Below are 13982 nucleotides of genomic sequence, written 5' to 3'. Positions count from 1 at the left end.
AAGCTAACAATAAGCAACATAGAAGGAAACCACAAGTCAGACTCTGTCAGAGGTGACAGGGTAGAGACAGAGGGCAGGCATAGAAGGAAGTACAGAGTAGAGGAGCCCCCCCTTCAAGGGATGGATCCTAGACATCCCAAAAAGATGTCTAGGATCACTGACCACTTTAGCCAGTCTTAAGCTATTTTACAAATTTCTTGCACCTTAATCCACAAAATTTTATACTGGTAGTATTGCAATATTGTCTAACCGTTATAACCTCCATATACCACCTCCTTATTCCTCCATGAGAGGAACGCACAGTCCATATTGTCTTAAGTGTTTGGTGTCCACATAGTCTTATGTATGTCTTTTCTTATTTTAGTGCCTTATTTTGGATATTTTATTTATTTAGCTTAGATGTTCTTAGTGTTTGTATTAGTGGTGGGCCGTTATCGGCGTTAACGTGCTGCGATAATTTGAGAGTCTTATCGGGCGATATAAAAAATATCGCCGTTAATCTATTCTCAAAGTTGGGTTGGGAACTGGGTCAAAATAGGTAGCCTAAGCAAACTGTGATGACTTTTACCTTGATATTTTAGCTCGGGTGTGGGCTGATGTACTTTGTCTGCCGTTAGGTGTGATTAAAACAGAAGAACGCTACTTTGCAGAAGCCTGTGCTAGGCAGTTTATGGAGGTCGCTTATCTGTGGGGGATAGTTGACAAAATCTGCCCTTGTTGGAACAGACAGCGCTCCTAATATGGTGGCCGCAGGGAGGATACTGCGCGTGTGGCGCAACAGAGACGCACTGCACACAACGCTATCTCAACAGCAGCACCATCTGGCCCTCCCAACAAGTGCTGAATATGAGAAGTTGGCGAAGCTAGAGAAACTGCTGGAGCCATGCATGTGAATAAACTGGTCTGCCCTAATGTTGCGACCTCCGCTACCTGGTAGCAGAGGTCGCTGACTCGCTGGAGAAGCTTCGCTTGAGAATTTGCTTTGGTAGCTTTGGTAGCTCGTGACGTCACATTTAGAATGTTCAATTCTTAAAGGCCCCGCGGCTGTGCAGCACCCCCGCGGAAAAAAACATGAGGAAAGAGAGGGCAGGAACACGAATAAACATGTTGTTATTTACAATTTTTTATACAAGATATACATCACTTTTACAAATTATGTAAAACTACATTAGGTACACCTGAGAAGAGCAGGAATAGCAGAGGCAGCTGTGAAAATAAACTAAATTCGAAATAAAATCCGAAATAAATCCGAAATAAAACTTAATTGCAGTGAGAAAGGTATGCTTGGGGTTACTACACTATTGTGTTGAAGCACTCGACACGGCAATTGCAACAGTCTCAGGATTAAACGACTATTGTTTGGATAGGAACCAAAGTTTACACGTCTGTTTCCGTGAACGCCGCGGATTGTCGGACCCCTGAATGAGCCATTTTAATCTAGATTAATCTAGATTAATTTCGAGATTTATGTGAGATTAATCTAGATTAAAAAAATTAATCTATGCCCACCACTAGTTTGTATACATGTCTCTTTTTAGCTACAGCCTTGGTAGGAGAGTAACGTAATTTCAATCCTTGTATGTCCGGTACATCTATATATATACATATGGAAGTAGGCTGTAGATGATCTGTTGCAAAGTCTGTTGTCTCACTGTTGAGGGAGCTGGGTGTAAGTGGATAGAGTGTGAGGAAAATAGTGAAGGAAGTGTCAGATGAGGCAGTAAAGTCCAGTCAGTGGATTTGGATAAGAAGAAGCAATAGTAGCTGGGGGCCCAGCAGGGGGAGCACTTAGGGTAAACAGACTTTTGGAAGAAGCAAAGAAGAAATTTCAGGATATTTAGGTGGAGGGTGGGGCCTGTGTGAGCCTTCTGAAACCAGGCGGCCATTTTAGGTGAGTTGGCTTGTATGGCTTTGTTTTTGCTGGCATTCTTAGTGATTGTAAGACTGTTTAGGTGAGTTTGTCTGCTGAATCTGCTAGTGTGTCTTGTCCTGCCTCCACCTCTGGCACCCTCTATACTTTCATTACCCCCTACCCGAACCAGGGTTTGTATCCCCACCCCGCTGTGATTGGTGTGCAGTTGGTGAAAGGCTGGGGTACCTTATGGTTGTTAAAAAAAGAAAAAAAGATGGTTGTTGTGGTGTGAGGAGCAGTGTTGGCTGGCATTAGGGGAGTGACTCTGGGACGCCAGTGATCACCGTCTAGCCTCCTGGAGGTTGATGAAAGGAGGTTCCCACCTGATGACCCCAATAACATGTTGGTTGGCACTGCTCACTGATCTATACAGGGAGTAAAGGGAATTATTCACTGAATCTGGTCCATTTTTTCTTGAGCACAAGTTTCTTTACCTTAAATAAAGTTGCGTGTTAATTGTAGCAAAAGCTGTTTCTCTCTAAATAAACTACATAGATAATGCCCTCATCAGTGTAAATGTTCAGGGTTCAGTTCTTTTACCTCTAGCTAACTACCATGTCTTTGGTACTTACAGATTCCAAGTGCTGGGATGATCAAACTTGTAACCACCATCTTCCATCTGTCTGTTCCAAGTGATGATTCCTGGCTGACTTTTCAACATAAAGAAGTTTCTTTATTGATATTTAGCATATTCATTTCTTTTCTTTCTATCTAATGTTGCTAAAAGAATGAAGGGACGATTGCTGAATGGTCTTTTAGGTCTTGTGGCTTTCATAAGATCAGACTGAATGTGTTATGGAAAGAACTTTCTTCTGCAAAATCCCCCTTTTTCCTTCCTTTTTGCAAAATTAAAACGCTTAAGCATTCAAATAAGCTTGTCTGTGAGTTTATTATACTTCTTATTTTATTGGTATCATTTACATCCTTTATCAGAAGCACAGCTGACGTAAAATTACTCTTTACTAGGTAATATTAGGGGTGGGAATCTTTGGATGCTAACACACTGTGTAACTTCACATGTGGGTATGCTTAAGCTGAAAGACACAAAACATGCAACAACATGGAGGGAAACACGAGGGCCTCCATTAAGATTATAATAAAAACCAGACACAAAATTAAAGTAAAAACTAGGGATGGGCAACGATTAAAATCCATCCATCCATCCATCCATTATCTTCCGCTGGTCCGGGGATCGGGTCGCGGGGGCAGCAGCTTGAGCAAAGAGACCCAGACGTCCCTGTCCCCGGCCACTTCCTCCAGCTTTTCTGGGGGGACCCCGAGGCGTTCCCAGGCCAGCCGAGAGACATAGTCTCTCCAACGTGTCCTGGGTCTTCCCCTGGGCCTCCTCCCAGTGGGATGGGCCTGGAACACCTCACCGGGGAGGCGTCCAGGAGGCATTCTCACCAGATGCCCGAGCCTCCTCATCTGACTCCTCTCGATGTGGAGGAGCAGCGGTTCTACTCCGAGCCCCTCCCGGTTGACCGAGCTTCTCACCCTATCTCTAAGGGAGAGCCCAGACACCCTGCGGAGGAAACTCATTTCGGCCGCTTGTATTCGCGATCTCGTTCTTTCGGTCACTACCCACAGCTCGTGCCCATAGGTGAGGGTGGGAACATAGATTGACCGGTAAATTGAGAGCTTCGCCTTCTGGCTCAGCTCCTTCTTCACCACGACGGGCCGGCGCACCGATCCGCCTGTCAATCTCCTGTTCCATTCGTCCCTCACTCGTGAACAAGACCCCGAGATACTTGAACTCCTCCACTTGGGGAAGGATCTCGTTCCCGACCCGGACAGAGCATTCCACCCTTTTCCGGCCGAAGACCATGGTCTCAGATTTGGAGGTGCTGATGGTCATCCCAGCCGCTTCACACTCGGCTGCGAACCGCTCCAGTGAGAGCTGAAGGTCACGGCCTGACGACGCCAACAGAACCAAATCGTCCGCAAAAGGCAGAGACCCGATTCTGAGGTCGCCAAACCGGACCCCCTCAACGCCCTGGCTGCGCCTAGAAATTCTGTCCATAAAAATTATGAACAGAATCGGTGACAAAGGGCAGCCCTGACGGAGTCCAACCCTCACAGGAAACATGTCCGACTTACTGCCGGCAATGCGGACCAAACTCTGACACCGGTCATACAGAGACCGAACAGCCCATATCAAAGAGTCCGGCACTCCATACTCCCGGAGCACCCCCCACAAGAGTCCCCGAGGGACACGGTCGAACGCCTTCTCCAAGTCCACAAAACACATGTAGACCGGTTGGGCGAACTCCCATGCTCCCTCCAGGATCCTGCGGAGGGTATAGAGCTGGTCCACTGTTCCACGGCCAGGACGAAAACCACACTGCACCTCCTGAATCCGAGATTCGACTATCCGGCGGATCCTCCTCTCCAGTATCCCCGAATAGACCTTACCAGGGAGGCTGAGGAGTGTGATCCACCTATAGTTGGAACACACCCTCCGGTCCCCCTTTTTAAAGAGGGGGACCACCACCCCGATCTGCCAGTCCAGAGGCACTGCCCCCGATGTCCACGCGATGCTGCAGAGGCGTGTCAACCAAGACAGCCCCACAACATCCAAAGCCTTGAGGAACTCAGGACGGACCTCATCCACCCCCGGGGCCTTGCCACCGAGGAGTTTTTTGACCACCTCGGCAACCTCAGCCCCAGAAATGGGAGGCCCCAAGTCCGAGCCCCCCAACTCTGCTTCCTCATCGGACGGCGTGTCGGTAGGATTGAGGAGGCCCTCGAAGTATTCCCTCCACCGACTCACGACGTCCCTAGTTGAAGTCAGCAGAGCCCCTCCCTCACCATACACGGTGTTGACGGTGCACCGCTCCCCCCCCCCCGAGCCGCCGTATGGTGGACCAGAATCTCCTCGAGGCCGTCCGGAAGTCGTTCTCCATGGCCTCCCCAAACTCCTCCCAAGCCCGAGTTTTTGCCTCAGCAACCGCCGAGGCTGCGTTCCGCTTGGCCTGTCGGTACCCATCAGCTGCTTCCAGAGTCCCACTGGCCAAAAAGGCCCGAAAGAACTCCTTCTTCAGCTTGACAGCTTCCCTCACCACTGGGGTCCACCAGCGGGTTTGGGGATTGCCGCCACGACAGGCACCGACCACCTTACGGCCACAGCTCCGGTCGGCTGCCTCAACAATGGAGGCACGGAACATGGCCCATTCGGGCTCAATGTCCCCCACCTCCCCCGGGACATGGTTGAAGCTCTGCCGGAGGTGGGAGTTGAAACTCCTCCTTACAGGGGATTCCGCCAGCCGTTCCCAACAGACCCTCACAATACGTTTGGGCCTGCCAGGTCTGACCGGCTTCCTCCCCCACCAGCGGAGCCAACTCACCACCAGGTGGTGATCAGTTGACAGCTCCGCCCCTCTCTTCACCCGAGTGTTCAGGACATACGGCCGCAAGTCCGACGATACGACTACAAAGTCGATCATCGAGCTGCGGCCTAGGGTGTCCTGGTGCCAAGTGCACATATGGACACCCTTATGCCTGAACATGGTGTTCGTTATGGACAGTCCGTGACGAGCACAGAAGTCCAACAACAAAGCACCACTCTGATTCAGATCGGGGGGGCCGTTCCTCCCAATCACGCCCCTCCAGGTCTCACTGTCATTGCCCACGTGAGCATTGAAGTCCCCCAGCAGGACGAGGGAGTCTCCCGGATGAGCACAAACAACAGTCAGGACCCGTCCCCCCACCCTAAGGTGGAGGGAGGCTACCCTCTCGTCTACCGGGGTGAACCCCAATGTACAGGCGCACAGCCGGGGGGCAATAAGTATGCCTACACCTGCTTTACGCCTCTCACCGCGGGCAACTCCAGAGTGGAAGAGAGTCCAACCCCTCTCGAGGAGGCTGGTTCCGGAGCCCAAGCCGTGCGTTGAGGTGAGTCCGACTATATCTAGCCGGAACCGCTCAGCCTCGCGCACCAGCTCAGGCTCCTTCCCCAGCAGAGAGGTGACGTTCCACGTCCTAAGAGCCAGCTTCAGTAGCCGAGGATCAGACAGCCAAGGTCCCCGCCTTCGGCTGCTACCCAGCTCACACTGCACCCGATTAAATTGTTGAATCTAATTAATCGCATGATTTCCCTGATTAATCGCGATTAATCGCATTTGTACGCAAAATCCAAAAATGAATCCAAAAGTAGTGTATAGCCTTTAGCATTTAGCTTTATTTTAAATGTGCTGCCATATGAATGAAAGTGCCATAACATTTGTTGTGCAAACGCACTTTTAACATCAGCATCTTTCTGTAGTTTTTATGTCGAAGCCTCGCTCCACTGTCTGTTTCCTTGAATGACTTGCTGCCATCAGTTGTGTGTTTTGCCTTTAAGTGATATTTTAGACTGAAACTACTACGCTGAGAAGACAATTCAACTTGGCAGAGTTCACAGATGACTTTGGTTCTGTCGACTCCGCCGTCTGGAAGAAATTTAAAATGAAAATGGCCGAGTAAAAGTTCCGTACCCTTCTCCATGTTTGGTGGATCCGCCGATTACTTTCTTTTCCGGTTCTGCAGCAGACAGCAGCAGACTTAAATTTAAAAATAATTTAAAATTACAAAAAAAAATTATAAATAAAACCTGCGTTAATGCGCGATAAATTATTTATCAGCGTTAAATAATTAACGAGTTAAAGACCCATCAATAATCGTTTTCTAATCAAATCGTAATCGAATCGTGAGGTGCCCAAAGATTCCCACCCCTAATATTACCTAGTAAAGAGTCAGTTTACGTCAGCTGTGCTTCTGATAAAGGATGTGAGCTATACCAATAAAATAAGAAGTATAACAAATTCACAGACAAGCTTGTTTGAATGCTTAAGCGTTTTAATTTTGCAAAAAGGAAGGAAAAAGGGTGATTTTGCAGAAGAAAGTTCTTTCCATAACACATTCAGTCCGATCTTATAAAAGCCACAAGACCTAAAAGACCGTTCAGCACTCGTCCCTTCATTCTTTTAGCAACATTAGAAAGAAAGAAAAGAAATGAATATGTAAAATATCAATAAAGAAACTTCTTTATGTTGAAAAGTCAGCCAGGAATCATCACTTTCTGGTGGAACAGACAGATGGAAGACGGACGTTACACAAATGATCATCCCAGCACTTGGAATCTGTAAGTACCAAAGACATGGTAGTTAGCTGGAGGTAAAAGAACTGAACCCTGAACATTTACACTGATGAGGGCATTATCTATGTAGTTTATTTAGAGAGAAACAGCTTTAGCTCCAATTAACACACGATGTTAAAATTAATTATAATATACAAGTTATATTAATTGTCATCTATTCAAACTATAACAGCAGATCAAAAAAATTACACTCACCAATTATTATTCATTGCTTTTACATTTGGAAATAATTTTTACCTGAATAATTCATTTGCAAGCAGTGCTGCATTTTATAACCATTAGAAGGCTCTCCTTGGCACCAGTGAGAATATCCGAAGGATGAACCATCAGCCCAAAGCCAAACACCCTCCTAGAGGACATCAGTGACATCAGTGAAGAATACCGTCTGAATTTTATTAAAATTATTTTGAATAACACTCTGATCTTGTGCAGGTGAATTATATACCTCTTGTGCATCAGAGCCTCCAATCCATGTTTCCTTGGACGCAGAAGTGGCGCTCAGTATAAGCCTTTGAATGTCACTGTATTCCTGAGCGCTGTGGACAGATGCCAGAGTTCCCCCCAAAGAGATACAGTTTCTCTACAAAAAGAGAGGGACAAAAAGAAGACAGATATAATTATATATATATATATGTTAGGGCTGGGCAACGATTAAAATGTTTAATCTAATTAATCACATGATTTCCCTGATTAATCCCGATTAATCGCATTTGTACGCAAAATCCAAAAATGTATCCAAAAGTAGTGTATAGCTTTTAGCATTTAGTTTTATTTTAAATGTGCTGCCATATGAATGAAAGTGCCATAACATTTGTTGTGCAAACACACTTTTAACATCAGCATCTTTCTGTAGTTTTTATGTAGAAGCCTTGCTCCACTGTCTGTTTCCTTGAATGACTTGCTGCTATCAGTTGTGTGTTTTGCCTTTAAGTGATATTTTAGACTGGAACTACTACGCTGAGAAGACAATTCAACTTGGCTGTAAATGCAGGAGTTTTTTTTTAAATCTATTTTTAAATACGTGCTTTTATGTTGAAACCAGTAAAACAGGAAGTAGCGCCGGTTAGCTCCGTGAGCTTCACACAGAAACCGAGGAGCACCTGTAGCGGTGATGTCCAACTCTAAAATGAAAATGGCCGAGTAAAAGTTCCGTACCCTTCTCCATGTTTGGTGGTTCCGCAGCAGAAAGCAACAGACTTTTACAAAATAAAAGCCTGTGAGCAACAGACTTTTAGAAAATATAACCTGCGTTAATGCGCGATAAAATATTTATTGGCGATAAATAATTAAAGGTAGGGTAGGAGATCCTGGATTTTGAGTCCAGCGAAGCTGCATTTTGAAAATACACAGGTAAAAAGTCCCAACCCTTTTCTTCACTTTTCCCCCGAAGGCACGCCTCTAGAGTACATGAACGTGCACGAGCACGAAGGTGCACGAGCGCTGTTCTGACAGCAAGCATCGATCGTTGCCGTATTTAGTATTTAGTATTTAGTATTTAGTTTATGCTAACTATACGTTTAATAATGCTAGGTGCTAGCCAAGCTGGCTCTAGTTTAGCTTCCTGCCAAGCTTCTGGACGTTCACGGAGCAGGGTACGCGCACAGGGAGAAGGAGGGGGAGGGAGGAGCAGATTGCAGTTTGATAGACGGCATCAGTATCCAATCATTGTGAACGGTCCGTTCACAATGATTGGATACTGTTTTTCCTAGATTGTACGTTCTAGAGGCCACTAAAACTTTTCATATTTGTGTCAAAACTTTTAATTAATTGGTTGCAATGGGGGTGTGAAGAGTATTTCAAGCAATATGTAAAAAAATGTTCCAGAAAAAGATCCCCTACCCCGCCTTTAACAAGGTAGCGCGATTATAATGAGTTAACTCTCCCAGCCCTACTAACTATACATTGTTGGTTAAAAACAGTTGCTACAATGTTTCTCAAATCTATCTCTGAAAATTCACATCGACAAAAAAGTTACTACTCATACTCAAACTACCCAAGATGCAACGTAACGTGACGTCGCCGATCGTCATTTCCTGTCAAAACGGCAGTTTCAAGCTACCTACAACGAGGGTAGGTTCACTTCCTGTTTTCAAAACAAAAGCACCAATTGTATCGTAATGGCTTTCCCTATGATAAAAGGCAACGGGTATTTTATTTTGTGAAAATAACCGGAAGTGCGTTGCTCACTGCGGCTAGCTTTAGTAGCACCGAATTCGTGGGAACAAAATTGTAAATAGCCGGTATTTTGTCAGATTTTCAACACGTTGGGGATCTAAACGACTACTTTCTCTCCTGAAAATGTTTCAAATGTTGCTAAAGTTTACAGAGTTTAGAGCTTAAGAGAAATCAGCATTAGGCCGGCTAATTTCGGCTCGGGCAGGAGTGAAATGCATTGTGGGTAAACACTCTGCATACTGTGTGATCGATGAGTATGCAGTATGCAGTATGTAGTATGCGGTATGCAGTATGTAGTATGTAAGTATGCAGTTTCGAACACAGCCAATCTCCTGCTCCATTCGTCCCTCACTCGTGAACAAGACCCCGAGATACTTGAACTCCTCCGCTTGGAGAAGGATCTCATTCCCAACCCCGAGAGGGCAGGACTTAGTATTCTGGTAGTAATTCAGTACCGTACAAGAAATTGCTCATATTACCTCAGCTTGAGCCCAAGTCATAGGTGTCGAAATGTAGATGAAAAGGCGGCCATTGATGCTAGTCCAACCCTGGTTACAGGGTGCTGCCCTCTTGACGACGTCACTCTTTCCTGCAGAACAGACAGGGATGAGTGTATAAAACAGCTGAAAATCCACTTATCTTTAAACTTCATCGTTCAGGCTGTTACTGTGTTCATGAGCGTGTTATGTTTTAGCATGAATCTGGAAATATCCACACAAACCTTCCGCGTCCGTTGAGCTTCCTGCTTCCCCAGATATTGTTTTCAATTAAACGTTTTAGTGTTCATTACTTATTCTATTATGTTTTGTAAAAATCTATGTAATTACTAAATCAAATTAGTTCTTTGGATTAGAAATTTGAAAATATGCACTACAATGATCATGTTAAGCACAGATTACATAAGCCCCTTTCACACTGCCGAATAACCCGCGTTTAATTCGCGAATTTAGCGTGTCCGCTGTTGTGTTCACACTGCCGACCTGGGCTGCCGCGTCAACTCGACTCGCCTTTCGACCCGCGTCGGACCCTAGTCTTTTTGCCGAGCCGAGTTTGGTGTGAACGCAATCGACGCGGGTCGGACGTGGGCGTGACGTGAGGAGTTTAAAAGACAGAATGGACAGCTGATTCAGAACAACAGCGACAGGTGAGGACAAGTTTCACTCTGTTTTAGCCTACATCAAGTTGGAGACATTTTTTAATATGGCCAACTGGGGAGACAAGGAGGTCCGCGAGCTCCTCAGCCCCCGAGCAGAGGACGTTATTTACCGCCACATTTCGGGGACGGTGAAAGATGGACCTCTGCTGGAAGGGCTGGCGAGAAAGATGGGAGAGCTCGGTTTCCCACGCAGCAAGATGCACCGTAAAGTAACATCTCCATGAACTGCATTGCAAAAACGAGTTCTCAAGGTGTCCCGCCATCGTTTGTTTGAAAAATTTGATGCAGACAGGTGTATTTAACCCTACCTGCGGCGCATGGCTTGTGACTACGTCATTGTACACGCCCAGCATTTTCTGTGTTTCGTGTGACGCTCTGCCACTAGGCAACGCCCCCTGAACTCGGCTTCAGGCGACACGGGTCACCCTGACACGCCAAGCGTTCACATTGCTCGACGCGGGTCGAAGGTGCAATTTGGACCCACTAAGGTAGCGGGTCGCAGTGTGAAAGGGGCTATATAAAGTTATGTTCTGTGATGGAGGGGCGGAGCCTATTTGAAGTTCAACTGAGAGTCAAGACTTGTCCTGTGTGAGAGCGTGACCTATTCGATTTTTGGAGAAAACTGAATTGTGTATTTAAAAATAAACTGTGGATGTTTTAAAGTAGTTTTAACTACACTGAGTAGACGGAAGAGCGTGTAAAGCAATTATTAAGATCGGTCTGGTTGCTAAACGTTTGCTAAAGGTTAGCTTAAGACTGCACCAGTCTTAATTCATTATTGCTGCAGTGAATTATTTGTGTTCATTTTTATTTGTTAATTTCAGTGTTTTCTGAAATAAAATAACTTGAACAATTTAAAAGTGTTTTTTAATTTCTTCCTTCCCATACAATTTTCTTTTTAAACAATATATTGTGGCGTGCTGTGGGTGTGTTGCCGCATTGCATTATGGGTGCTCTCTGTTCTCCGTTTATGTGCTGTATTTAGTGCTGTGGTAGAGTTTGTATGTGTTTATGTTTATGTTCTGTACGCAGTGACGGTGTAGTACAAGGTTTTTGTTCGTGTTGCATTTGAACTAAATCTGCACCATAACTGAAAGTGGTGAGACAGAAAGTTACTACCACTTGTTCTAATATATGTGAGGTGATTGTAATTCACTATTGTTCCTGTGAATTGCCTGTCAAGATAAAAGTGCTTGCTGCACAAGAGAGTCTGGACTGAGACCTTTCCTGTCTCCACCTCTACCATTGCTTCAATATTTTATGCAATGTCTAAATCAAAACAGTATAAATCATTAATTAAATTTGAAGATGATACATTACTTATATCAACAAATTATGTCAAGTAGTGCTTTTATATGTGTTTATGTGCATTTGACCTAAAATGGTTGGCTAGACCTCAGAAAAGAGATAAGTTATGTGAACTAATGGTTTTGAGTAAAGATTACTAATGTAAACTTGAATATGTCTAAGTTATCTATGCCAATACAACTTAAAAGGTTTAGTTTCATGTTTTGTAAAAACTTAAACGGGATAAGGCAACGGGTTTCCACGCGATTTTCTAGTAAACTCAACTAGTTCGGGTTAAGAGTGTGGAAGAACAGCGCAGTTTGACACAGTTCTCACACTGAAGCTAACTCAGTCCATGTGGTGAATGTATTCATGACAGCAGCATGTCCCATTCCAGGAGGGTTTTTAAGGACTTACCAGGAAACTTGAACTCACCTTCTGAATCAATTTCTTCTTCGGGTTCATCCAGTGGTGAAGTCTACGTTGAACGCAGGTATACGGCGTATACACACCTCTTTTTTTTGGTGGATTTCCGTATACCCACCTAAAATGCTCAGTATACCCACCTAAAATTCGTTTTTCAACATTTAGAATAGCACAGCCATGTTTCATCAACTACCACTTCTTATGGAAGCCTTGCTATAATTTAACAATGCAACGACAACACTTCAGAATAGCATTCATTCGGAAATTGCGGCAGTCAGTCAATCTCTTCTTCTTCTTCGTATTAGTTGAAAGCGGTGATTCTCTAACGCACAACAGCGCCCCCTATAGGAGTGGAAGGTGGAAAACTAAAATGGATGTGTGTGTATATATATTTTTTATGTACATTACATATATAAACGAATGTAATACACATATATATATTACAATTAATTAATTCTGACAGCCCTTGTGTATATATATATATATATATAAAACAACCTGTCTCAAGATGTGATGGTGTTCTGCTGCTTTAAAACAATCACTCTGTTAGGCCTCTCTCTATGAGGGATGAGTACAAAGATTAATTGTCACAGGGAGTCCCATTGCCACTGAGATACACAGCACACAGTCCACACAATCAAAGTGAGTTTATGCTGTCCCTCATGCATGCAAGGGGCAGGTAAGTGCAAAGCTGCGACCCCACAAACATGTTTGTCCCTTAACACGCTAAGACAGCATTATAAATGTGCTGTTACCAGAATGGCAATGACCAAGTCGTAGTGCATTATTAAAAGCCCTGTGTTATGTCATAGTATTGTAGTACTATGGTACTTAACTTTTCAATGACTATTACAGCGCGCCACTGGAGGTACGGCGTGCATTAAGGGGCTACAATTGGTCCCGAGGGGTCCCGAGTCCCGACCCCTAGTTTGGTACCACGGGCCTATGACTGGCCAACTATACAGTATACCCACCTCAAAAAGGTAGACTACACCACTGGGTTCATCCGTGGGATCTAAAGAGGATGCATGTTTTTACCCTCGCATATATTCAACTCACAGTTATTTCCACATCATGTGTAGCCTGGATGTGTGCAGATAACTCTTTCTCTGACCTTCTTTATGATGCTCTTTCCTTTTATTTAATCACATTACATTAAAGTCTAAAGTCTGCAGCCAAAGAAAAGAAAAACTCACCCTGATCATTAGTTTTCTCTTCTTCAGGTGCTTCTGTGGCGTCGGCAGCAGCTGGATGGACAGTTGGATCTTATTTAAGCAGAGCTCCTTAAATATTTTCACTAGACATTTCTTTCTATCACTCACAATCAGAATGCAGATGTATGCACAGACAGAGCTACTCACCAGCAGCTCTGCTCAAAGCCACCATGGCGAGAAGAAGGAAAGACCAAGTCAGCAACTTCATGGTGGAGACGGTGCAGATCAAAGACAACAATCACCTTCAAAGAAGACAGGCAGCGGTGTTAATTATATTTCTGTTGCAATGCCAAAAACCAAGAGGGACTCTGAAGCCAAAGAACAAATTGTAGAAGTTAGTAGGAGAGTTGGTAGCAGAGCAACAGCAGAATGACCTTCTTTTCCTGAGTTGAGTGTCAGCCTGCAGCCTCAGCTTCCCTGTGTGGTGCTGACGGGTCACAGACCAGCTCTTATATACCGTTAGCTCCCGGAACCAGACACGCCATATCAACAACAAATGCAGGAAAACAAACATGAAACTGGCCTTAGTGAGTACTCAAAGCATTCAACCGTGGTGCATGAAATGAGTTGTTTTGATTAGCAGGAACATGTTTGAAATGACAGGGTGTTGTTCTCTGAGAGGTTTTTAGTTAAGATGCTGACTGAACATCCAGCTTCCTCCTCAGCTGCCTCCTCTGC

The 13982-nt window shown here is 44.8% G+C and overlaps 1 protein-coding gene across 2 annotated transcripts; it reads right to left on the bottom strand.

Annotated features, from left to right (window-relative positions):
- Window positions 1–6724: 6724 nt before the first annotated feature.
- Window positions 6725–13776, bottom strand: LOC142368811 (ladderlectin-like). Of its 2 annotated transcripts, XM_075451000.1 has the most exons (7): window positions 13679–13776; window positions 13452–13546; window positions 13287–13337; window positions 9701–9810; window positions 7492–7626; window positions 7284–7395; window positions 6725–7029 (listed from the first exon to the last, which is right to left on the bottom strand). In XM_075451000.1, the coding sequence occupies exons 2-7, from the start codon at window positions 13510–13512 to the stop codon at window positions 6962–6964; spliced, it is 537 nt and encodes a 178-aa protein (XP_075307115.1). In that variant the 5' UTR covers window positions 13513–13546; window positions 13679–13776; the 3' UTR covers window positions 6725–6961. The 2 variants fall into 2 exon arrangements, with proteins under 2 accessions (XP_075307115.1, XP_075307116.1); XM_075451001.1 differs by lacking the exon at window positions 13287–13337.
- Window positions 13777–13982: the final 206 nt, after the last annotated feature.

The sequence above is a fragment of the Odontesthes bonariensis genome, chromosome 19 (genome assembly GCF_027942865.1).
Source record: "Odontesthes bonariensis isolate fOdoBon6 chromosome 19, fOdoBon6.hap1, whole genome shotgun sequence".
Classification (NCBI taxonomy): domain Eukaryota; kingdom Metazoa; phylum Chordata; class Actinopteri; order Atheriniformes; family Atherinopsidae; genus Odontesthes; species Odontesthes bonariensis.
This window is presented reverse-complemented; position numbering and strand designations above follow the sequence as displayed.

What these genes read in the sequence shown, in the direction of transcription:
- LOC142368811 (XM_075451000.1), bottom strand. Translation starts at nt 13,512, where the DNA reads ATGAAGTTGCTGACTTGGTCTTTCCTTCTTCTCGCCATGGTGGCTTTG. An exon ending in GGCTTTGAGCAGAGCTGCTG is followed by an intron (nt 13,338 to 13,451) that starts GTGAGTAGCTCT and finishes CTGTCCATCCAG; the next exon opens with CTGCTGCCGACGCCACAGAA. An exon ending in GAGGCTCTGATGCACAAGAG is followed by an intron (nt 7,396 to 7,491) that starts GTATATAATTCA and finishes GATGTCCTCTAG; the next exon opens with GAGGGTGTTTGGCTTTGGGC.